General features: G+C 43.0%; 2 protein-coding genes across 3 annotated transcripts in view; one reads left to right on the forward strand and one right to left on the reverse strand.

Annotated features, from left to right (window-relative positions):
* Window positions 1-2,858, forward strand: part of csnk1da (casein kinase 1, delta a) — a 31,384-nt gene extending 28,526 nt beyond the window's left edge. For both annotated transcript variants that reach the window (XM_062532742.1, XM_062532741.1), the window contains one exon: window positions 2,577-2,858. Coding sequence is in view for 1 of the 2 variants with exons in the window: in XM_062532741.1 (XP_062388725.1) it covers window positions 2,577-2,627 (51 nt within the window). In the remaining variant the exon portion in view is untranslated. The remainder of the gene's footprint in view (window positions 1-2,576) is intronic.
* A 3,903-nt stretch (window positions 2,859-6,761) lies between these two features.
* On the reverse strand, window positions 6,762-23,236 carry slc16a3a (solute carrier family 16 member 3a). Its single transcript, XM_062532743.1, has 6 exons — window positions 23,148-23,236; window positions 13,880-14,130; window positions 12,964-13,107; window positions 11,603-12,397; window positions 9,505-9,698; window positions 6,762-9,363 (listed from the first exon to the last, which is right to left on the reverse strand). The coding sequence occupies exons 2-6, from the start codon at window positions 14,100-14,102 to the stop codon at window positions 9,256-9,258; spliced, it is 1,464 nt and encodes a 487-aa protein (XP_062388727.1). The 5' UTR covers window positions 14,103-14,130; window positions 23,148-23,236; the 3' UTR covers window positions 6,762-9,255.
* Window positions 23,237-23,431: the final 195 nt, after the last annotated feature.

A 23,431-nucleotide genomic window follows, 5' to 3' on the forward strand; every position in this document is an offset into this window, starting at 1 on the left:
CATCATGTACACACTGTTCTCCTGCCAGGCCTCTGCTGCAGCCCTCTCCAGCCTGTACACAAGCATGTTCACATAGTTCGCTCTTTAAAAGGAAAGTAGGGCTGTGCCTCTGACATGACTGAAATTACTGAAGTGTTTTCCCCCATTCCAGTATTCCTCAGACTGTCCTGGTGGACGTAGCTGAAAATGTCAACATAAGACTCCGATTTAATCACCAGTGCAGCATGGGTAGAATGGGGAAATGATCTAGGGAATGATCTAGGTGAACTCAAGGAACCGTCACCAAACTTCATACAGTATATGGACCTGACAACATTCAAATCAGCTGATTTAGTGATATTAAAAAAAGAAACGTTTAAGCTAGAGTTCATCGGGTCGGTTCGGTGAGTCATTGGGTTCTTGGAGAGGAAATTGTTTAACACACCAATCACATATTCAAAGCCAATTTTACACATCCTCGAAACCACTGCTGCATAAATAAAGTCTTATGACACTTAAATCATGCTTTAACCATCTGTGATTGAGGAGGACAGATATGCTAGGCTTACACACCCCTCTGGTACACACTCCAGAGCTGTTTTGACACGTTCTAACCAGCTTAGGTTGCAAGGAATCCCTCACAAGGGTGTTGACAAGAGTTCCACCCTAATCAAATCCCTCTGCTCGCTCAGGCGATTTAGCATGCTCGCAATGTATATACGCAGAACGCTAAACCAAATAGATTAGCCTTTTTAAAACAGTACTTAATCTATTGGGTTTTAATGAAACGGCTGCCTTGGTTGGGTTGTGGTGGCTTTGTGCCTCGCCCTGTCGCATATGGACTCCCATACATGCAGTCCTTCCTCCCATCTGTTCCGACTGGAGTGTCACACTGGTCACGCGGCCTCCTGGGCTACCGGAAGCTGGCCTCATACCCCCCCCTCTCCCCGTAACGGCGATAAAAAGCACCCCATGCCCCCTGGAACTAGCATGCGACAACCCCCCCCAACCACTGGCCTGTGCTACTCAGTTGACTGGAGAGGGTGATGCCGGTCGCGTCGGGCGTAGAAGTGAGCGCGCGTACATGTCTCTGCTGAGTGGGGAGAGGAGACGACGAAGCCTGGCCCTCCGCTGCTGCTGTTCAGTGCTGTTGATTGTGTGCTCCACAGCGCCCTCTGCCTGTGTGTGTGCGTACGTGTGTGTGTTTGCTCCCTTTGGCTCGATCTTAGGCTAATCTCTTTTCCTCCCTCTATTTTATTCTGTTTCCTGCTCTCTCTGTGTCCCTGTTTCAGTAGGAGTAATGAGTAGCCTCTGTGTGTGTGTGTGTGTGTGTGTGTCCCTCTTTGCTTTTGGTTTGGCTGTGGCCTGCTAACGGCTCTCCAGCATGCCGTGTGCTCACAAGGGCTGCCCCGTTCCCAGGCTAGTTCCACTGTCCACCCCATCCCCTGTTGAAGTGTGTCTTTGAAAATGCACCTCCACAACCCACTCCAGTTCCAGTTCTGCACATCACACTTCATATTGTTCTACACAACATATGGTGATGACGGGGGGTTTTTTTGGTCATCACTTTAATTGTAGCCTAAGTTGAATACGAGAATTCAAAGTAGCAGTATTCATTTTTTTTGTTTTGTTTATGTTTTTTGTTTTGCTTTGCTGCCTCCAAGTTTGAAGCGTTTGTCTGTTGTGATCAACAGAGAAATGGGACAGTCATGAGATGTGGGCCGCAGTTAAGCAATGGCAGCTTACTTCACCTTGGCAACCCTTTTGTTCTCTCTCTCTCTCTCTCTCTGTCCCCCCTCCCCCCTTGCTCTTCATCGCCCTCCTTTGCTGCCCCTCATTGATGGCTGTCTGCTGCCCCCTAGAGGATGAATACTGCACCACTAGCTAGTTCTCACTGCTGCTCAGTGAGCATGGGCAATCTCATTCATGAAGAGGGAGATACATTTCTGCAGTTTTTGCAAGATTGTGATACCTCTCCTCCAGATAATGGAGATGATGCACGCCCTATAGACAACACATGAACAAGACAATACAACACATATTCAGTCACATCTCTCCACACGCAGTGCAGTAGTGGAGCTACTTGTTCTGATTCTGCAGAAAATGCACAAATTGATAAATAATAATAATAATAATAAAAAAAACTGTGGACCTGACTTCATCTCCTTGACCATCTAAACTGATCTTACTTGCTATGGAGAAGCCAACCTGATTTCTGTTTATATGATGTGAGCATCTGTGTGAAATCGTGAAGTTGCATGACTTCCTGTTGTCGTGGTCTCCACATGTGTGTCTGATGGTTGGAGACTAACGTTCCTTAGGTCTGATTATTCAATGCTCATGTGTTCAGCAGGCTTCATCCTCTCTTACTTGCTCAAACTTGGAGAGCCCAGAAGATCTATTAGCCTCTTTAAAAAAGAAGGGGGGAAAAAATCACATGTCGCCAAATGCAAAGTTGGCAGTAGAAAGCTTTGTTTTTCCTCCACCCTGATTTGGACAGTGTGTATGTCCACTATCAGTAGCAGATGAAGGCCTTTTGGTTGATGTTGATCTTAACGGTTTCTCTGTGTGTCTGCTTGGCCCCCTTCTCTCCCCAGGCTCTGTCGCGCGTCACTCCCAGCGGCCTGCAGTCTGCGGTTCCTCGATGAGACCCAACCCCTCCTCTTAACCCTCTGCATCCCCAGCACCCCACCTACCCCTACCCCTTCACGTGACACCGAGGGCAACACCACCTTGATGGCCCGACCACCTTGACCAGGACTTCCAGCAGCCGACAAGGATCTGTTGCAGGAAAGACGACGACAACAACAACAACAACAACAAAAAAGAAAAAAAAGGACAAAAAAAAAAAAACAACGACGACACAAAAACAACAAAAAGTGAATACATACATGCTCACACAATCACAAACACAACCATGAATCTGCAATCCAAGCCAGTCAAGAGCCAGAGACCTTGAGGAGTCTCACCTTTTCTTCTGAACGCCGCTCCGTCTAGCCATGCGTCTCGCTAGCCCCTTATGGTGGGGAACATGAACAAGACTTGTGTGCGCTTCATGCGCGCCCTCCCACACACACACACACACACACACACACATTCAAAAACCTCACACCTACACACACACACACACACACACACACACACACACACACACACACACACACACACTTTACACGTTTGTTTTAGCTCCACTGCTCTTTGCCTGAGCCTCGCCCATCTTGTAGGTGGATGTCCGGTGGCCGTCGTTGCCTTTGCCACCCTGGCATACGCTAAAGAGGAGGTGCCCGCCTCCGTCAGTGGGGCTGTCCCAACACCCCAACCCCCCCCCCCCCCCCCCCCCGTCCTCCCGTAAAAAACCTCAAACTAAACCCCAGCGATGGAGCGCCACCGTGCTAGCGGTCCTCTGTTTTCTGTATCTCTCGCCCCGTGGCCCACCGTACCCGGCTCTTGGCCCTCTCCCAGACGCAGGAGCTGGTGGCTCTCTGGAGCTCTGGAGGGCTTTGGAAAGAGCTTGGGACCGCTGCTCCAATCAGTGGCATTTTTTCGACCCAATTCTCTCCCTGCCGCTTTGTGTTTGTATCAAAGGAAAAAATTCAAGCGGTTTCAACCTACCTGCCGCGGTTTGCTTGGATCGAAGCCTCTTTTATTTTGTTGGGCGGGGCGGGGCGGGGCGGTGGGTGGGTAGGGGTTATTTTCTTCCGGCTTGTGGCGCTAACCTGGGGTTTAATTTGTGTGTTGATTTGGAAGCGTGAGCTCCAGGCTTGAGACTGTCCGATATCCCTGCAGCGCCAGTATGAAATGTGAGGGGACAGGTGAGAACGCCAACCCTCTAAACGCCTGTACGCCACACTTAAGTGCAGCGGATCCTTTAGCAAAACCTGCAGAATTTGCGTTTTTGATTGTTGTTTTTGTTTTTTTTATGTACGTAAGGGGGAAACCACCTACAAAGCTGCCGTTTCCCTATTGTTTAGAGTCAGCTGTTTTGTTCCACTACCTTATTTCTCTTTCTCTGTCTGTGAAGTGATGGGGGGGGTACCCCCGTCGTTAGCGGCTGGTTGTCCTGCTCCAGGGCTGGTGAGCACTCACAAGGCTTCTCTTAAATGTTCTTAATGCCGTTGGAAAGCTGTGAAATGCCTGCATTGTAGAGATGTCAAATATTGATGATTTTTTTTTTTTCTTTTTTCTTCTTAAGTTTTTATGACCGGTTTTAATCCTACACCGATTCCCCCCCGTGTCCCTGTGGAGGGCTTCAAGTGCTCTAGGGAGGTGAGCCTCACAGCGGGAGTGGAACAGCCCTCGCTCCCCGCTGTCTGTCTCCATGACGACCCCTGTGGTTGGAGGATGCTCAGCACCTCAGCTTGGTCTGAAGTCACTTTGTTCCCAAGGGCTCTCTCTCTTTCTCTCTTTCTCTCCCTCCTTCCCCCTCACTCTCTCTCCTACTCTTTTTTCCCCCCTCTCTGAATCTTTCTGATTATATTTGTCTATTGTTTGTCCTGTTTCTCTTTTCTCTCTGCTGTTGGTTCTTCTCTATCTTGTTTCCCTCTGAGTGCTTCACGGGGTCTGTTCGTTGAGCAGTGATGACTGTGTGCCAGCCATCCGCTGTCATTAAAAGCCATGTCTATTCTTGAATCAGCCTCATTTTCTTTGGGAGGGAGGGAAGGGGGTTTTATTTTATTTTTAAAGCCTATATTTTAAACAAGACTTTTTGAACTTTAATTGGGTTATTTTGGGGTTGGATTTTTTCCCTTTGTTTGTTTCTAAAAGCATAATCAATTTATTACAATGGCTTTTGTTTAATTATTATAATTTTTTTTCAATTCCTTCCAAATCTGTAGCTCCTGGACTACCTGGTCCTGGAGTCCTGACGGAGCAGAAACGGCTGACTTTGCCACGTCATATCATTCAGCCTATTAGAGCATTAGACTTTTTTCTTGTAGTCTGTGGGGAGGGGGGGATGGGCGGTATAGTGGTGAAAAACTTTTTCAGTTCTGTTGTCGTGTATATAGGATGTTTCTAGTGATGGCGAAAGCTCCATTTTTACATAGCCTCTTGTCTGTCTCTGTAGTGCGAGAGTGCTGAAGGAAAGGTTAGTGCTTAGCGGGGCGATGTGTGAACTAGTTCTTTTCACTTCTGGTGGTCTTGAAAAAATACAAAAAAAAAAAACACCAAAAAAATAAAAACCTTTGAAAAAATATAAAAAGCTCACAAAACTCAATTTGGGAGATGGTCCCTTACTGGTGTCAGTTACACTTAAGAGTGGAGAAGAAGAAAAAAAAGACACAAGTACACTTTGTATGGGATCAACCAACTGTCTTTTTATTTTTTTTTCTGTTATTGAATTGAACGTTTTCATGACCTGGTTTCATTCGGTCTGTGACTGCAGAGCTGGTCACGGCATCATGCCACACGTCACATCACACTGTGCTATCAGTCTCTCTCAAATGGAATTATGGGAAATCTTCTTGCCCTGTAAGATTGTTTCTCCTCATTTGTATTGCCACTGTATTTGTGTATTTTAAATTGTGTAAATAAATTAATAAGTACTTGTATATAGTTTGCTGTATTTGATCTTTATTGTTCCTAAAAGCAAATGCTGATCATTGATGGGGTGTTTCTGCAACTACAATCACTTGAGTCAACTAGATATGAAAATATACATTTTATTTGAACCATCACAGTCTGAATTCAGTAATTTTACAGCCGGCTCAGAAGCCGCAACATAATATGGAGACAGACATAAAAGTTAATCAAAAGCATAATATTTTATTTCAATGAATAAGTCTATATTCTAAAATGTAGGTATTCTGTATAAAAGAGACACACCCAAGAGCATGGCTCAATCCGGAAAATGCCAGGCCTGCGTTTGCCCATGCACCACCCAAAGGCTGCTCTCTCACTGCAGGGTATAACAATAAACACAGGATCGAGATTGCAGTCATTAAGATTTTTATGTGGAACTTGTCTATTTTTCAAGGTTAATCTTCAGTGGGTTCAATGATTTGTTCGTACCAACTGGGTCATTATTCTATGAAACAAATAATTTGCTTAGCAATGATAGAGTTAAAAACAGTTATTCCTGTCTAATTTGCGTGACTGGGTGGTAGGATTAAGCTTGACGGACCCCCTCATAGTAATGAAAAACAACAAATAAACAAAGTAAAGGTTGTGGACGCAAATGGCACCCGTTTCATAGAATGACCCAACTGTCATTACCCGCAACGTGCAACATGTGTTCTAGTACCTAAGATTGCTGTGGTAAGAATTGTGGTAGAAATTCCATTTTTGCTTTTACAGCAGATAAGTGGCTGCTATACAAGGTCTGTACGTTAGCTTTCAGACATGGCCTATCGTACACATAAATACAATATGAATATAAATGTAACATTTTTCAAATTTCATATTTCAAAATTGTTACTAAGAATAAGGACTGGTAACAAACACCTCAGAATACATTCTCCCTGAAAATCATATAAATTATGACATCTAATAAAAATATTAGTTTTAAGTGTAGAGTAATATTTCTATTAAGCAATTTAATTTGAAATAATTTCATTTGAATTTGCTTGTTTTATATGATTCAGTATTGAGACAGTTGGAAGACATAACCAAAAGTCATGTTTATAATGCTTAATAAATCTTACTAAATCAGTATGTCTTCACATAATATTTTATGTCAAGTTGTTTAATAGCACTTTGTAAACCCATCGAGCATAATTATGGCAAATATTGAAATAAATCCAAAATTTCACTACTGTGTCTCAGAAATGGCTGTAGTTCCAAGCTCTTTTTTTCACCAGTAGGTGGTCCAGTTGGACAATGTTTTTCTACTAGTACACAGAAGGCATCACACTGAGTTATCAAGAGGACTGCAAAGACACCCAATAACATCCACATTTCTTCATAGTTTCATATTTATTGAACTCTGCAAGGGTCAAATCGAAAGCAGAAGGTGCAGGTTTGGGGAGGTAGCGACACAAGGAGTGCAGGTAGTAGATAAAGTCAATTTGAAACAACACTACATAAAAATGCACTTTTTCACAGAAGACCGTAGCATCGGTTCACACGAGTGCACAAACACACACCAGCATAGATGAGATTATACATTGTTTCAACAGGTAACATGGCCAAATTGAAGCGCACTCACACTTTTTGGCACACAAGTTACAAAATACTCACGCCCTTGTGAGGACACTTCACCTTGTGTGGACCCATGGTATTGTGCACATGGAATGACAATCAAATAGAGTGTGAGCTAACCGTATGTGTTCATAATCTCTCTATACTGAACAAGTGGTCCAATACAGACTTGTAACTGCAGAAAAACTGTAAAAAAAACACTTTTGAAACTTTGGAGGCACACAGGAAACAAATTGAGCACAGTGCTGGTGTGTGTAAATACTGTGTGTGTGTGTGTGTGTGTGTGTGTGTGTGTGTGTGTGTGTGTGTGTGTGTGTGTGTTGTGTTTGCAGTGGCAGGAAACTGCTTTGTTTTGATGTCGAAACTATATCAACAACATTAACGTCCGGAAAAATACTCCCATTATTCATCGAAAGAACCCAGTCCTTCACTGGGAGGTAATAAGTCAACTTCTTTCCAGTTATTTTCGTTTTAATATGATTTGAGGCTCCTCCCCTATGCAGTGTTGGCCTATTAGATTACATGCTTGGTGTTGACTAATATTCACTCTAAAAGCCCTCCACTTCTGAGGAAGGGTGCATGCCCTCCCTTTGTGATAAGCCGCTGGGTTATAACAGACCCTGGCAGCTGCTCCAATTTGACACATCAGGCATCTATTTTTATAAGACAGCGGCAGTGTTGGTCATGGTAAGGATGCTCAATCCCTGCTGAGTCACTCCTCAGTAACAGGCAGGAACGGAGTTACAGCAAAGACAGGAAAATAACCAGGAAATTAAATCCTGATACTAGTGCTCTACTCTGAGCTTATTACAGAAAATAGCTGCCAGTTTCCATCCCTTGACCAACAATAACTCAGCAAGATATTGTGACACCTTTGCAAGTCACAAAGGAGTAAAATCAAGTAAGGTTAAAAGACTATTAAGAAACAGACACGTATCACTTCTGAGGCAGACTGGCCACAACACTGTAAAAATCATTTTAAAACAATCAACTATCTTCCAAACAAACAAACAAACAAACATAAAATAAAAAAACTGAAAAAAACAGACAGTAGTATGACCCTTAGAAGCCTAAGTAAATGGAAGATTCTGTAGACAGAAACTCAGTTGTAACTGGTGGTCATTACTACAGTATGTGTAACAAGTTCATGTAACAGTTCATGTAGCAAAATCAGCAACAACAATGCACACATTTGAGGCATGCCACAAAAACACAAAAACTGTGCAAACGGTCAAATCAAATAAAAACAAAAACAAACTGCTATCTCACACAAAAACAAGAAAGAACAGTGTCATCAGCTCACTAAGCTCTGGCTGCCTTCCTGGTACCACAGTAGTCATAACATAACCAACGTAACTTTTTTTCCACTGGCCATAGAGATTTAAGTGCGTCTTATAAGGTCAGTCTGTAGTCTGAATGCCTAAAGACATTTTTCCCATTGTCTCTCGTTTTAAACCTAAGGCCCAGCAGCAGTAACATAACCCATGTGTTTACGCAAAGGCAGCCGCACACCCCTTCCCTGGTTCAGCCCTGATGGTTGAAACCATTGTATATATTCCGATGTGAACACACACAGAACCAGACCAAAGCCTCACACTCGTGGCTCATGTAGTATGGATGTATGAGAACTCCAAATCCAGTGTTCACAAGTGACTAGATATTCATAATGGTATTCTCGTCGTATTGCTGGTCTTCTAATGTGTGGGGAATGCATCACTGAGTGATACTCTAATACAGCACACATGTGTAGACCTGACTGTGGTCTATATTATCTACTAATAACAAAGCAACATATTTATTACAATATTCAAAAAAATATATACATTTATTTCATGACAGTGCAGAATGTGTTTCTGTTAAATAAAATATGAAATTCATTTAAGTTAAAGTGTGCTGATATGGCATAAAAAGCCAGAGAAACGGAAAGACAACTACACCATAGCTAAGCTGAACGTACTGTAGGTGACGCTCCACTCGTCTAGCGAGAATGAGCCTCCTGGTTCTCCTCCTCCTCCCCTGGGAGTGTCGCTATGAACTACCCTTTAAAATCTCTTCCTTCATCTTCAATGAGTCTCAAGAGCTTGAGGAGTCTCTGTCTGTCTGACTATCTGTCTGCCAGTCAGTCTGTCAGTCCGTCGGTCACAGTTTGGTCTCAGGGTTGGAAACCACGTCACTGTTCTGCTCTTCCTCTGTTAGGAAACGCTCCACCTCTCCTGAGTCCACCATGATGCTGTCGGGCCGCGGCTCCTCCACGCCCCCATTGGCTTTTGGGGCCTCCTCCTTCTCCTTCTCCTTCTCCTTCTCCACCTCCTCCACCACCTCCTCCTTCTCCTTCTCCTTCACCTCCTCCTTCATCTCCTCCTTCACCTCCTCCTCCTCCACCACCACTTCCTGCTCGAGCTTGTTGAGCTGCTCCATCTCTGTGGCGGCGTTGCCGTTCTCCAGCTTGGCATCCTGTTCCTGCGGCGGCCTCTTGATGAACAGGAAGTTGCACGTGGCCAGCACCACCGCAGCCAGCACCACCTCGGAGCCGGCGAGCAGGAACACGTTCTTGTAGTCTTTGGTGGCGTCAAGAAGTTTTCCTGCAAGCGGTGAGAGGAAGGTCGTATTTGAACAAAAACAAAGTAACAAACATTGATTAACTGTTACAGCAGTCGATAGCTTGGTGCCAATAACAGATCATTATAGGTCAACTGACAACTCACAATTCAACATAAATGCTATTAAGCATAGTCACCAGTGTTGGGGAGTAACGGAATACATGTACCGAAGTTACGTATTCAGAATACAAATTATGAGTATCTGTATTCCGTTACAGTTACAACTTAAACAGTTGGTATTTAGAATACAGTTACATTGTTGAAATCAATGGATTACATGAGGATACTTCACTGTTTCGAAGTGTATTCACTCTCTAAATAAATTAAGGCAACTCCATGCATTTCCCGGATAGAAAATCTAGATGAAATTGTTTCCATGTTTAAATCCAAGCCGCGTCGTCTTGCACTAGCCACATTGCACCCGTCAGAACGCAGCCAGCGCGCATTATGGACGCGCCATCGGAGATAACTGACAGCAAATTTGAAGTAAAGTAAGTAAGTGTTAGTAACTCCTACTCACCGACCGTGGTTCTTGATGTCTGTTCAAAGGATATTTTCCCAAGTAGGCCTATTAATTGCTTACTTCGGACAATCGGTTATACAGTCTAGCTATCAATAAACAAAGCCTGGTTACGTGTTGATTTAGACCTACGATGAAACCCATCTTAATAGGCACTGCATTGGTTTTCATTCCAACTTAAAATAGCTTATGGGTTATTTATTTGTAAGTAGATCTAGGCTATATATATTTTTTTTTTAATGAATTATGGTGCAGCCTATGAAAGTGTATATTCTTGCGAGTAGCATAGGCCTAGCCTATTTTAACGTGCGGTTTTTGATTGTCATTTAGCGATCACGTTCATTTTTGAGAGCAGTGATATAGGTTAGCAGTAGGCTATAGTGTTTACATTTCCAGGTAGCCTAATTTGCGTCCCACCGGTCATAGCCTATATATGCACCCCTCATTTTTACTGAGTTGATGCCACCTAAAATCTCACACACCTTATAATTTCTGGCTATTACGTCCCTGTTCCAACTTGAAGAAGCATCTTCTATTACTACTATACAACTTTAGTTGTATCAGGTGACTTAGTTGAATTCATATTCTCATACAGTAGGCCTACGTGGGCCGCATTCAGCCATTTGGAACAGAAGAACACACCACAATAGGCCTAAACTGGATTTGATGGGCGCATTCCTACACTTATAAAATGCAATTCAATGCGGAAGTAATCCAAGTATTCAGAATACGTTACTCAGATTGAGTAACGTAACGGAATACGTTACAAATTACTTTTTTGGGCATGTATTTTGTATTCTGTAACGGAATACGTTTTGAAAGTATCCTTCCCAACACTGATAGTCACCAATAAGTCCAAACAATCTAGATAAAGTTCAGGCCTGACAGGATTTGAGCAAGAAATATTGGGATACATAGTACTATATGTGTGTACACAAATTAGACCAGTGCTAGTAGTCTCTCAGCTAAAAAGACCTTTATTTCACCCCTGAGCCTGGGGGCACTGCAAGTGACCCAGTATATATGGATGTCATCCGTACCCCCCACAGTGTGTGTGTGTGTGTGTGTGTGTGTGGCCGGGGGTGGGGGGGCGGGTACACATGTATTTATTTGGACACACACACAGGCACACACATACTTACTGACATTTACGTGCAACACATGTATTTACATGCACAAAACCCATACACAAACACACACTCACATATCTACACACGCGCACACACACACCCACATGCACGCACACACACGCACACGCACACACGCACACAAGCACACGCACACACGCACACACGCACATACACACACACACACACACACACACACACACACACACGCACACACACACACACGCACACACACTGACCTGCAGAGGGCGGCCCCACCAGCACAGCCATGGCCTCCATCAGGAGCACGAGGCCGATGGCGCTGGAGAACTTCTCCGTGCCGACGATGGTCATGAGCACCTCGAACTGCAGCGCGCCCACCATGCCGTACGAGATGCCGAAGAAGATGCAGAAGAGCACCAGCGAGCCGTAGTCCTTGGCCAGCGAGCCCACCAGGTCGGTGGTGCCGTTGAAGAGCATGGCGAAGCTGAAGAGGTAGACGCAGCGCGGGCGCACCCACCGGTGCCCGGCGATGAGGCCGCACGTGGGCCGCGCGAAGATGTCGATCATGCCCAGGATGGTCAGCAGCAGCGCCGACTTGTTGTCCTCGTACTTGAGGTCCTTGGCGTAGCTCACCACGAACACCGGCGGCACGAACAGCCCCAGGACCATGATGGTGGCCGCCACGGCGTAGATCAGGAAGCCGCGGTCCTTGAACACGGTGAAGTCCAGCAGCTTGGCTTTGGGCTTCGGCTTCTTCGTCTCCTCCGACGAAGCGCCCTCTTCGATCGCCAGCTCGCCCTCCGGCTTTTTGGGGGCCGTGAGAGGCCGCATAAGAGCGCCACACGCGCAGCAGTTCAGCAGTATCCCCCCTAATATGAGGAAGCCGCCCCGCCAGCCGTACTGGTACTGGAGGACCTGGCCCAGGGGGGACAGGGCGCACAGGGCTACTGGGCTGCCCGCGGCGGCCAGGCCGTTGGCCAGCGGGCGCTTCTCGCTGAAGTAGCGGTTCAGCATGATCAGGGAGGGCTGGAAGTTCAGGGCCAGGCCCAAGCCTGGGAGAGGAATCAGAACCAGAGCCAAAGTTACAGTCACCTCACAATAACAACAAGGCGGAGTGCAGCTAGGCAGAGTTTTTTTTCTCTCTGCAAATCTAAACAACTCCAATAGAAGTGCGACCTATCCGACCATCCTAGCGACCCATTACCTTCCGAAATTACTAATGGATTACTAATGGGCAATTCATTCCCTACACTGGACTATTTGAACCTTCTGATACTACAAATGATGACTTTACTGTTACTGACCCTAGGCAGTTTTGGCGCTCTATAAGTAAAATTAAATTGAAATTGAAAGAAAAAGCACCACAAAAAACAACAAGATGTATATCATTTTACACATTGAACTACATGTACATGCTTACAAGTGCAAGTAAAATTGCAGTTACATATTGTGACTGCAGCCACGGTTTCAAAATGACCAGACAGGAACCGCTGTCCCTCATTAACTGAATATTAGATTTGATTAGATTAGGTAAAATTAGATTAGATATAGAGATATTTTGCTATTATTGTGTAACAATTTAGGTAATATACCGTGTATGATGTCACATGATGCTCACCTGTGATGACCCCGACACACAGGTAAATGTGTATGATACTGGTGGCGAACGAGGCTAAGATCATCCCCAGAGAGGCAAACAGTCCCCCCACCATCATGACAGGTCTGCAGCCAAATCTGTTCACCATCACGCTGCACAAAGGACCTAATCACACACACACACACACACACAAACCAAACACACACACACACAAACAAAGTTATTAATGTATCATAAGGAAAAAAAATCAATACCCACTACAGTGCTTTGCTAGCTATAAATGAAACTGTTAAGTGTGTAAGTGTATCTTCCAAGTGCCAGGGGAAGCGGCTCTTAGGCCCAAAATTAACCATGGCCTGCAGTCTCTCCCCAAATTCAGACAGATGTTTTTCAAGTCACATGTGAAGCTCCAACAACATGTAAAGGGGCCAAAAGGGGAAACCCTGGGTTGATAGTTTCACAGAAGAATACAACAAACAGGAAAATCAATAACCTGAGCTCACATCTAAGCTGAAGGCTTAATACGTAAGGCTTTTCTAGTATTTTATATCAACTGTTCACAAAGACAATTTTCAAACCAGGACCAGTGCTGTTACAGTAACAGATACACTCTTCTGGTTCAGTGGTACAAATAGAATCATAAGCAATACTGCACAGTGTCAGTAATTATTGCAGTATAACCTCATTAATAATAGACAACCACTGTGTATGTCATACTTAATGTCACTGTGGTGCATAATGACCTGATCTTAGGGCAATCAGTTGCCTCCACACATATATTTGCGCACGCACACACACAGACACACACACACACACACCCCGAAGACATTGCTTGCCCAAACTACACTTTGTCACTTAACAAGCCACTGTAGTAGAGAGGCCAGTGCTGATTTAAAATGATAATGACAGAGTGGTGATGGGCACAGCCTTGACTGACCTGTTCCATAGAGCATGGCTAACAGAATGGAGGAGATCCAGGCGGTGTCGCTGTACCCCACGCCAAACTCGCGGATGAGCTCCTTGAAGAAGACACTGACGGCTTTGGGGAAGGCGTACGAGAAACCCGTGATGACGAAGCAGCCGAAAAGCACGACCCACCCCCAGCCACCGTCGGGTGCTTTCACCTTACAGCTGCCATCGTCCAGTGCGACTCCTCCCATGGTGCTCTCTGCTGCTCACACTACCCTGCTGGTAAAACACACACACACACACACACACACACACACGCACACACACAAATTAGTATTAGTATTAGTGTGTCTGTAAGCACTTAGCAGGAATGTCACTCTCAAATTGCCATAGAAAAACTGCAGAAGCAATGACACTATTGGCCAGTGCTTGTGTCGGCCTCTGGCTAGATGCTCAATCCCAAATGTTCAAACTGAATATGAGAGTTGCATGACTTTTTCCTCAACTGTATTCAAGCAGCTCTGTTTTCCTTCTCCTACTCCTATGTTCAGACCAGAAAAAAACACTAATGTACAAGGAAATGGAGAAATGGCCACATTCATCCCAATTTTCACTGTAACTACGTAATAATTATCATGAAAATGACATTAACGTAACGTAAGCTACTGTCTGCTCTGATGCCTCCACCTCGGGCACTGGAGCTCATACTCCCTCACAGGGATGGCGGTGAACGGCACTTTCTCCAGGACATTAACTCCTAAAACCAAACTTCCATGTGGACAGGGGGGATTTATTGAGACAGCTACTTTGGCTTGAGATTTAAGTGGCAACATTCAGATATAGGCCTACCACATGTGTGGTGGTTTTCCACTGAACAAGTAGTTAGGGCCTTAGTAAGAGGCGGTTATTGATTGTGGGTAGAACAATTTAAATATCTCTCTCTCTCTGTTTATTTGTGTGTGTGTGTATGTGTGTGTGTGTGTGTGTGTGTGTGTGTGTGTGTGTGTGTGTGTGTGTGTGTGTGTGTTTCTGTACTGTATGAGAGTTTGTTTTGTGTTGTGTATATCTTTGTAAATGTTTATTGGAGGAGGGTTGCTAGGTCATTTGAATGCAAGTGCAATTCTTAAAGAGACATTCCTCTGTAAGGTGGCCTCAACGAGACTTATGACTCCAGACATAACCAGGACCGCTTCCCCCTCCTCCTTCAGAAATGCTTCAATGGCGGAGGTGAAATATATAACCTCCATTTGAACCCCTTACTCCTAAAAAGGTGCATTTTTGGGTCCCAAAAAACAGTGCTATTAGGCCGCGAGCTAGATAGGCCTACCGTGCACCCCCCCCACCTCCCAACAAAACCATACTTTTTTGAAAGGTCTGGGTGTGTAGAATATGAATCTGAATGTTAACATTGAAAATTTTGGGATGCACTACCTGTTTTAGCCCTATGAATAAGGAAACCCTCAAAACCGATTATAAGCGATTCTAACACATCAAGATGGTCCTAGTCAATCAGAACAGCTTTTAAGTGACCTATTACACACTCAAACTTCACATATGAAGACTTAGGTCAAATGTCTACCATGCTGCTTATTGGTAGGTGTCTTAAATTAACATAGGTAAAGCCATATATTGATATAATGAGCCTATTTCATGTATAGGCCACAAAGTAGATACGACTACCATACACCGCCTACCCCCTTTTCTAACAAAATCATGCTTTTGTGAAAGGTTTGGATGTGTAAAATATGAATATGAATGTTAACATTGAAAATTTTGGGTTGCACTACCTGTTTTAGCCCTATGAATAGGGAAACTCTAAAAACCGATTATAAGCGATTCTAACACATCAAGATGGTTAGTCAATCAGAACAGCTTTTAAGTGACCTATTACACACTCAAACTTCACATATGAAGACTTGGGTCAAATATCTATCATGCTGCTTATTGGTAGGTGTCTTAAATTAACATAGGCAAAGCCTTATATTGATATAATGAGCCCATTTCATGTATAGGCCACAAAGTAGATACGACTACCATACACCCCCTACACCCTTTTCTAACAAAATCATGCTTTTGTGAAAGGTTTGGATGTGTACAATATGAATATGAATGTTAACATTGAACATTTTGGGTTGCACTACCTGTTTTAGCCCTATGAATAGGGAAACCCTAAAAAACGATTATAAGCGATTCTAACACATCAAGATGGTCCTAGTCAATCAGAACAGCTTTTAAGTGACCTATTACACACCCAAACTTCACATATGAAGACTTAAGTAAAATATCTATCATGCTGCTTATTGGTAGGTGTCTTAAATTAACATAGGTAAAGCCATATATTGATATAATGAGCCTATTTCATGTATAGGCCACAAAGTAGATACGACTACCATACACCGCCTACCCCCTTTTCTAACAAAATCATGCTTTTGTGAAAGGTTTGGATGTGTAAAATATGAATATGAATGTTAACATTGAAAATTTTGGGTTGCACTACCTGTTTTAGCCCTATGAATAGGGAAACTCTAAAAACCGATTATAAGCGATTCTAACACATCAAGATGGTTAGTCAATCAGAACAGCTTTTAAGTGACCTATTACACACTCAAACTTCACATATGAAGACTTGGGTCAAATATCTATCATGCTGCTTATTGGTAGGTGTCTTAAATTAACATAGGCAAAGCCTTATATTGATATAATGAGCCCATTTCATGTATAGGCCACAAAGTAGATACGACTACCATACACCCCCTACACCCTTTTCTAACAAAATCATGCTTTTGTGAAAGGTTTGGATGTGTACAATATGAATATGAATGTTAACATTGAACATTTTGGGTTGCACTACCTGTTTTAGCCCTATGAATAGGGAAACCCTAAAAACCGATTATAAGCGATTCTAACACATCAAGATGGTCCTAGTCAATCAGAACAGCTTTTAAGTGACCTATTACACACCCAAACTTCACATATGAAGACTTAGGTAAAATATCTATCATGCTGCTTATTGGTAGGTGTCTTAAATTAACATAGGCAAAGCCTCATATTGATATAATGAGCCCATTTCATGTATAGGCCACAAAGTAGATACACCTACCATACACCCCCCAAACCCCCTTTCTAACAATACCATGTTTTTTTTAAAGGTTTGGATGTGTAAGATATGAAACTGAATGTTAACATTGAACATTTTGGGTTGTACTACCTGTTTTAGCCCTATGAATAGGGAAACCCTAAAAAACGATTTCAAGCGATTTTAACACAGAGATTATCCTAGTCAATCAGAACAGCTTTTAGATGACCTATTACACACTCAAACTTCACATAATGAAGACTTAAGTCAAATATCTACCATGCTGCATATTGGTAGGTGTCTAAAATTAACATAGCTAAGGCCTTATATTGATATAGGGAGCTAATTGTATAGGCCACAACCTAGATACGCCTAACATACACCCCCAACCCCCTCTCCTAATAAAATCCTGCTTTTTAGAAAAGTTTCAGTCTGTGATGAATCTGAATGTTAACATTGAACATTTTGGGTTGCACTATTTGTTTTCACCCTCTGAATAGGGGAAAAAAACTATTTTAAGCGATTTTAACAGAGGTTGTCCTAGTCAATCAGAACAGCTTTTAGATGATCCATTACACACTTAAATTTCACATATGATGACTTAGGTGAAAGAACACCCTATACTGCTTCTTGGTAAGTGACTACATTTAATATAGTTAAGGCCTTGGGCCCTATTTTCATGATGCAAAACCTGGCAGAAAGCGTGTAATAATAACAACGCAAAGCTTATTCCTATCGTAGAGTTTTTCACCATGCGCTTCTCTTTTATTGAGCAATGTGCCAAGGGGTGTGGGAATTAATGACTTAAGAACGGATCTGGCACATTATCTAAGAATCATTATCTTACATGAACTAAAATGCATTGCACTACTGACCAAGAGAAACCTGAATCACCAGAAATCAGTGGCGAGTGGTTATTATTTTAAGAGTGCATTATCAACAATGATACGGGCGCTGTTTGTTAAGTTGCGCTGCTTGCTCTTAAAGCGAATGACCGATGACACTCGCATTAGTTTAAAGGATGTTTTGCCCGAAACACACCCATTACTGCTTAAGAAACATAGGAATGCCTTGTTGTGCAATTCGTTATCCATTTGATAACGAAAACACTCCCAATGTGGACAGGACAGCCTACTAAATTTAAATAAACTTTAAATAAGTGACCATGAAGTGTTGTAATACAGCCCCTTATGTTGATTTCATGAGCCCATTTCCTACCCAGCATGCACATACACACACAATGACTATACAAGAACTATCATACAGCATGGAAAATAACTATACAGCATGCACACACAAAAATGTGCAATACAGCATGCATACAGTCACACAATAACTACACTGAACAAAATTATAAACACACCATTTTCACAACATTTCTCTCAAATATTGTTCACAACTCTGTGTTAGTGAGCACTTCTTTACCAATATAATCCATCCACCTCACAGGTGTGGCTTATCAAGATGTTGATTAGACAACATGATTATTGCACAGGTGTGCCTAAGCCTGGCTACAATGAAAGGCCACTCTAAAATATGCAGTTTCACTGTATTGTCTTCACATACAGTGATTTTGCCTTTTGACACCGATGTTCTAGGCATGTCAATAATTCCTTCGCATAGAGTTGATCAGGTTGTTGATTGTGGCCTGTGGAATGTTGGTCCACTCCTCTTCAACTCCTCTTGCAAAGTTGCTGGATATTGGCAGGACCTGGAGCATGCTGTCGTATATGCCGACCCAGAGCATCCCAAACATACTCAATGGGGGTGACATGATTGGTGAGTATACTGGCCATGCAAGAACTGGGATGTTTTCAGCTTCCAGGAATTGTTTACAGATCCTTGCTACATGGGGCTGTGCATCATCATTCATGCTGCAACATGAAGTGATGGTGGTGGATGAGATGCTATGGATCGATGTCATCAATAAAATGCACCTATGTTCGTTGTCCATAACACACGTCTGCCCATCCCATAAAGCCATACATGCTGTCTGCCATCAGTCCTGTACAGTGAAAACCGGGATTCATCTGTGTAGAGAACACATCTCCAAAGTGCCAGACCCCTTCGAATGTGAGCATTTGCCCACTCCAGTCAGTTACAATGACAAACTGCAGTCAGGTTGAGACCCCAATAAGGACGACGAGCATGCAGATGAGCTTCCCTGACACGGCTTCTGACATTTTGTGCAGAACCGATTGTTGCAGCTGCTGTTCGGGTGGTGGGTCTCAGATGATCTTGGAGGTGAAGATGCTAGATGTAGAGGTCCTGGGCTGGTGTGGTTACACATGGTCTAGTTGTTGTGAGGCTGGTTGGATACAGTACTACCAAATTCTCTGAAATGCCTTTGGATACGGCTTATGGTAGAGAAATGAGCATTCCTGCAGTCAGAGGGAGCAGCCAACTGTAGGCTCCCTTGAAGCTTGCAACATCTGTGGCATTGTGCTGTGTTATGGATCTACACATTTTAGAGTGATCTTTTATTGTGAGCCTGCCAGCCTAAGGCATACCTGACATCTTAATAGGCCACACCTATGAGGTGGATGGATTATATTGGCAAAAAAGAAGTGCTCACTAGCACAGATTTATGAACAATATTTGGGTGAAATAGGCCTTTTGTGTATAAAGTCTTAGCTCTTTGAGTTCAGCTCATTATAAATGGGGGCATAAAACAAAAGTGTTACTTTTATAAGTTTGTTCAGTGTAGTTACAGTGTCTGTGTACATGCTGTAGTTAATTTGTGTGTGTGTGTGTGTGTGTGTGTGTGTGTGTGTGTGTGTGTGTGTGTGTGTGTGTGTGTGTGTGTGTGTGAGAGAGAAATGAGAATGCTTTATAGTTCTCTTGTATTAAGTTATTGTGCATTTGTGCCTACCATACACCCCCAACCCCAAAGCAGAGGGATTGGGGGTGTATGGTAGGCGTATCTACAGTAGATTGTGGCCTATACATGAAATTAGCTCCCTATATCAATATAAGGCCTTAGCTATGTTAATTTTAGACACCTACCAATATGCAGCATGGTAGATATTTGACCTAAGTCTTCATATGTGAACTTTGAGTCTGTAACAGGTCATCTAAAAGCTGTTCTGATTGACTAGGACCATCTTGATGTGTTAGAATCGCTTATAATCGTTTTTTAGGGTTTCCCTATTCATAGGGCTAAAACAGGTAGTGCAACCCAAAATGTGTAATATTAACATTCATATTCATATTTTACACATCCAAACCTTTCACAAAAGCATGATTTTGTTAGAAAAGGGGGTAGGGGGTGTATGGTAGTCGTATCTACTTTGTGGCCTATACATGAAATGGGCTCATTATATCAATATGAGGCTTTGCCTATGTTAATTTAAGACACCTACCAATAAGCAGCATGATAGATATTTGACCTAAGTCTTCATATGTGAAGTTTGGGTGTGTAATAGGTCACTTAAAAGCTGTTCTGATTGACTAGGACCATCTTGATGTGTTAGAATAGCTTATAATCGGTTTTTAGGGTTTCCCTATTCATAGGGCTAAAACAGGTAGTGCAACCCAAAATGTTCAATGTTAACATTCATATTCATATTGTACACATCCAAACCTTTCACAAAAGCATGATTTTGTTAGAAAAGGGGGTAGGCGGTGTATGGTAGTCGAATCTACTTTGTGGCCTATACATGAAATGGGCTCATTATATCAATATAAGGCTTTGCCTATGTTAATTTAAGACACCTACCAAAAAGCAGCATGGTAGACATTTGACCTAAGTCTTCATATGTGAAGTTTGAATGTGTAATAGGTCAATTAAAAGCTGTTCTGATTGATAGGACCATCTTGATGTGTTAGAATCGCTTATAATCGGTTTTTAGGGTTTCCCTATTCATAGGGCTAAAACAGGTAGTGCATCCCAAAATTTTCAATGTTAACATTCAGATTCATATTCTACACACCCAGACCTTTCAAAAAAGTATGGTTTTGTTGGGAGGTGGGGGGGGTGCACGGTAGGCCTATCTAGCTCGCGGCCTATATGGTAACCCTCAAACCTCTACTACTATATACAGCCTATTTGCATCTTTAAACATGTGACGAGGGGATGTGTGCCCTTGTGAAGGTGCCTATTTGCCCTGAACAAAGTTCTGAGTATTACGAAACCTTCCAGATAGAAAACGAAGCCCTTGTTCCTTTAAAGTCTATATTGTGACCTCCGTTATTATTAGATTGCTCTGAGAAGATGCTTCATGAATGTGGCTATCAGAGATTGTGCAACTGCCTTGGGCAGTTATGTCACAAACTATTGCTCCATTACAAGGTTGTAGAGAGGGCGAAGTATACTTGTGTTGTATACTTTACTAGTGTTGAGAATTTCCAGTGCATCAGCAATCAGGATTATATTTGTTTAATTATATTTATTTTATCACTGAATTTACATTTCCCCTCACATCTTTATCACAGAGACAGCACTGATGTGGAAGGGCAGTCTACAGTATCTAACCTTGGCATAGGGTGTGGTGCCCAGCCCACCACCACCACCACAATGTAGGCTACTGTAGGGAGAGACACATGCCACATCTGGCAAACACCGAAATGCATATGAAGTTAATAAGATGTCTACGTTTCCTGAGGAAGGTCTACAGAGCTTATTTTCAGGACACCATATTCTAATGTTCCCAGAAGCACAAACTGTTCCAAACAGGTCACATGCTCTCCAATGCTATAATATGCTACTGCTTTCCGTGCACGTATTAACGGATCGAATACTCCAGAAATACTCCTGAAATTACGCGCAGCTTGTCTCGATGTAGTCATTTAATTGAAGTAGCCTAGCATACAGGATTGACTCGATCAGCGACGCACACAATTTAAATGAGGAGCGAGCAGTTAAACAGTCTATTGCTTAACGCAAGTGCCTTCTGCCATTTAGTTCCATTTTAAACTCGATAGGATACATTTCCCTTGTAACTGAGATTGTGATTCTCATTGATTGTTTGGAAAATGACTCATAAGATTCTATGTATGGTGATAGCCTGACTAGATACAGGGTATTTGCACCCAAGTTTCTCGGTTTAACGCCTATCTTGTTCCATTGAAACTTGAACGAATGGCACGTAGGCTATGTGTATATTTAGGATGCGGTTGATTTCTATGGTATCACGCTCGAGTGCGCCTACGGCGGGTTGTTCAGAAAAACTGTCCAACAGCACCTAGCAACGCACGTTAGATCACAGAATGGTCGGATCTGGTTACATCTATAAACTCATCAGCTAAGATGAGAGCCGACTTGTATTGCTAAAATTCTTTCATACAGAGCATCCGGCCGCTGCGCGCGTCAGCTTGGTAAGAACGACCAGTGGGTAGTTCCGCCAATGCTCGAGACTGCAGATGCGCCATCTAGTCAAAGTTACACGAGTGTAGGTATATAATGTGTTCCTCACGTAACCACCTGCATCACTACGACGAGATCTGTCCTTTTGCCTTAGTAGCCTACTGGCAAGTGTTCTTTAAGAATCTGCAGACTTCCTCCTGGAAGACAGGTGTTAAATACCTACCACTTGTGCGAATACCATATTACCATAACCAACACTTAACATGACCATGGCAGTGAAGGATGTAAAAATGCTTTAGTTGTTAGGCTACTACGTCATACAAATGTTGCGCTCGGCGTGCCATGGCCTGTAAAGTTTTTATTTATTATCATAACATAATGTGAGTCTACAGGCGTTGTAACGTTTTGATAATATATTTCATCTACCGTTATGCTATTAGTATTGAGGGCTCTGGCCGCCTGAAGACCACCAACCTGTTACCTCGTGAGATGCTGAGAGATGCTTGCGGCGTCTGACGCTCAATTCAATTTGGTTAAGGAGTCGTGACTCAAAGAACTGAACACATGTTACTAGACTTGTTAAATGGTCTTCGACAATGTAAAACAATTTTCATTTAGATTTACCATATGCGTCAAAATTGTATAGTGAAACATGAGAGAAAGTATTCCATAATTGCCGACAAGCATAGGCTATTTCAGATAAATAGCCTTGTCAGTCCGCCAGAAAATAAATAGGTAACCTGCATGTACATTAGTCCAGGCCTACCATTTTGCTTGCCTTAACACTGACTCAAAATTAGATTGCAAGTTATTTACATTATTTGTATCATTTGATGAAAACGCACATTTCACTAGCCTATATGAAAGAGATGTCATTAATCCCACATAATCCCACAAGTTATTTAGGCTACTCACCTGGGTGATGCTTCTAGTGAGGAACTGCAGCTGTTATCAGGCTGGTGTAACCTTAAGTTCCAATTTACACCTTTGAATCACGTTTATTTCGGCACGTATGACATTAGAAACGTCAGTGAGAAAACCCCTCCTCGCCCCACAGACTGGGCGGTCCTAGAGTCTGCCGGAGAACGCTTTTCTGAATACAGTTTCCTGTGACTCAACTGTGACCAAAACTGACGTATGCGCTTCCTGCTATACGGTTCCATAGAGATGCTCGTGGGCGCACGTACCTACTCTGTACC

The sequence above is a fragment of the Sardina pilchardus genome, chromosome 3 (genome assembly GCF_963854185.1).
Source record: "Sardina pilchardus chromosome 3, fSarPil1.1, whole genome shotgun sequence".
In the NCBI taxonomy this organism is placed as follows: Eukaryota; Metazoa; Chordata; class Actinopteri; order Clupeiformes; family Clupeidae; genus Sardina; species Sardina pilchardus.

Bases quoted from the DNA above. Each gene is read 5' to 3' on its own strand.
- slc16a3a (XM_062532743.1), bottom strand. From the start codon at position 14,102: ATGGGAGGAGTCGCACTGGACGATGGCAGCTGTAAGGTGAAAGCACCC. The intron at 13,108-13,879 runs GTCAGTCAAGGC...GTGTGTGATTAG, and splicing joins AGCCATGCTCTATGGAACAG to GTCCTTTGTGCAGCGTGATG. The intron at 9,699-11,602 runs GTCAGTGTGTGT...CACCGCTTGCAG, and splicing joins GGTGGGGCCGCCCTCTGCAG to GAAAACTTCTTGACGCCACC.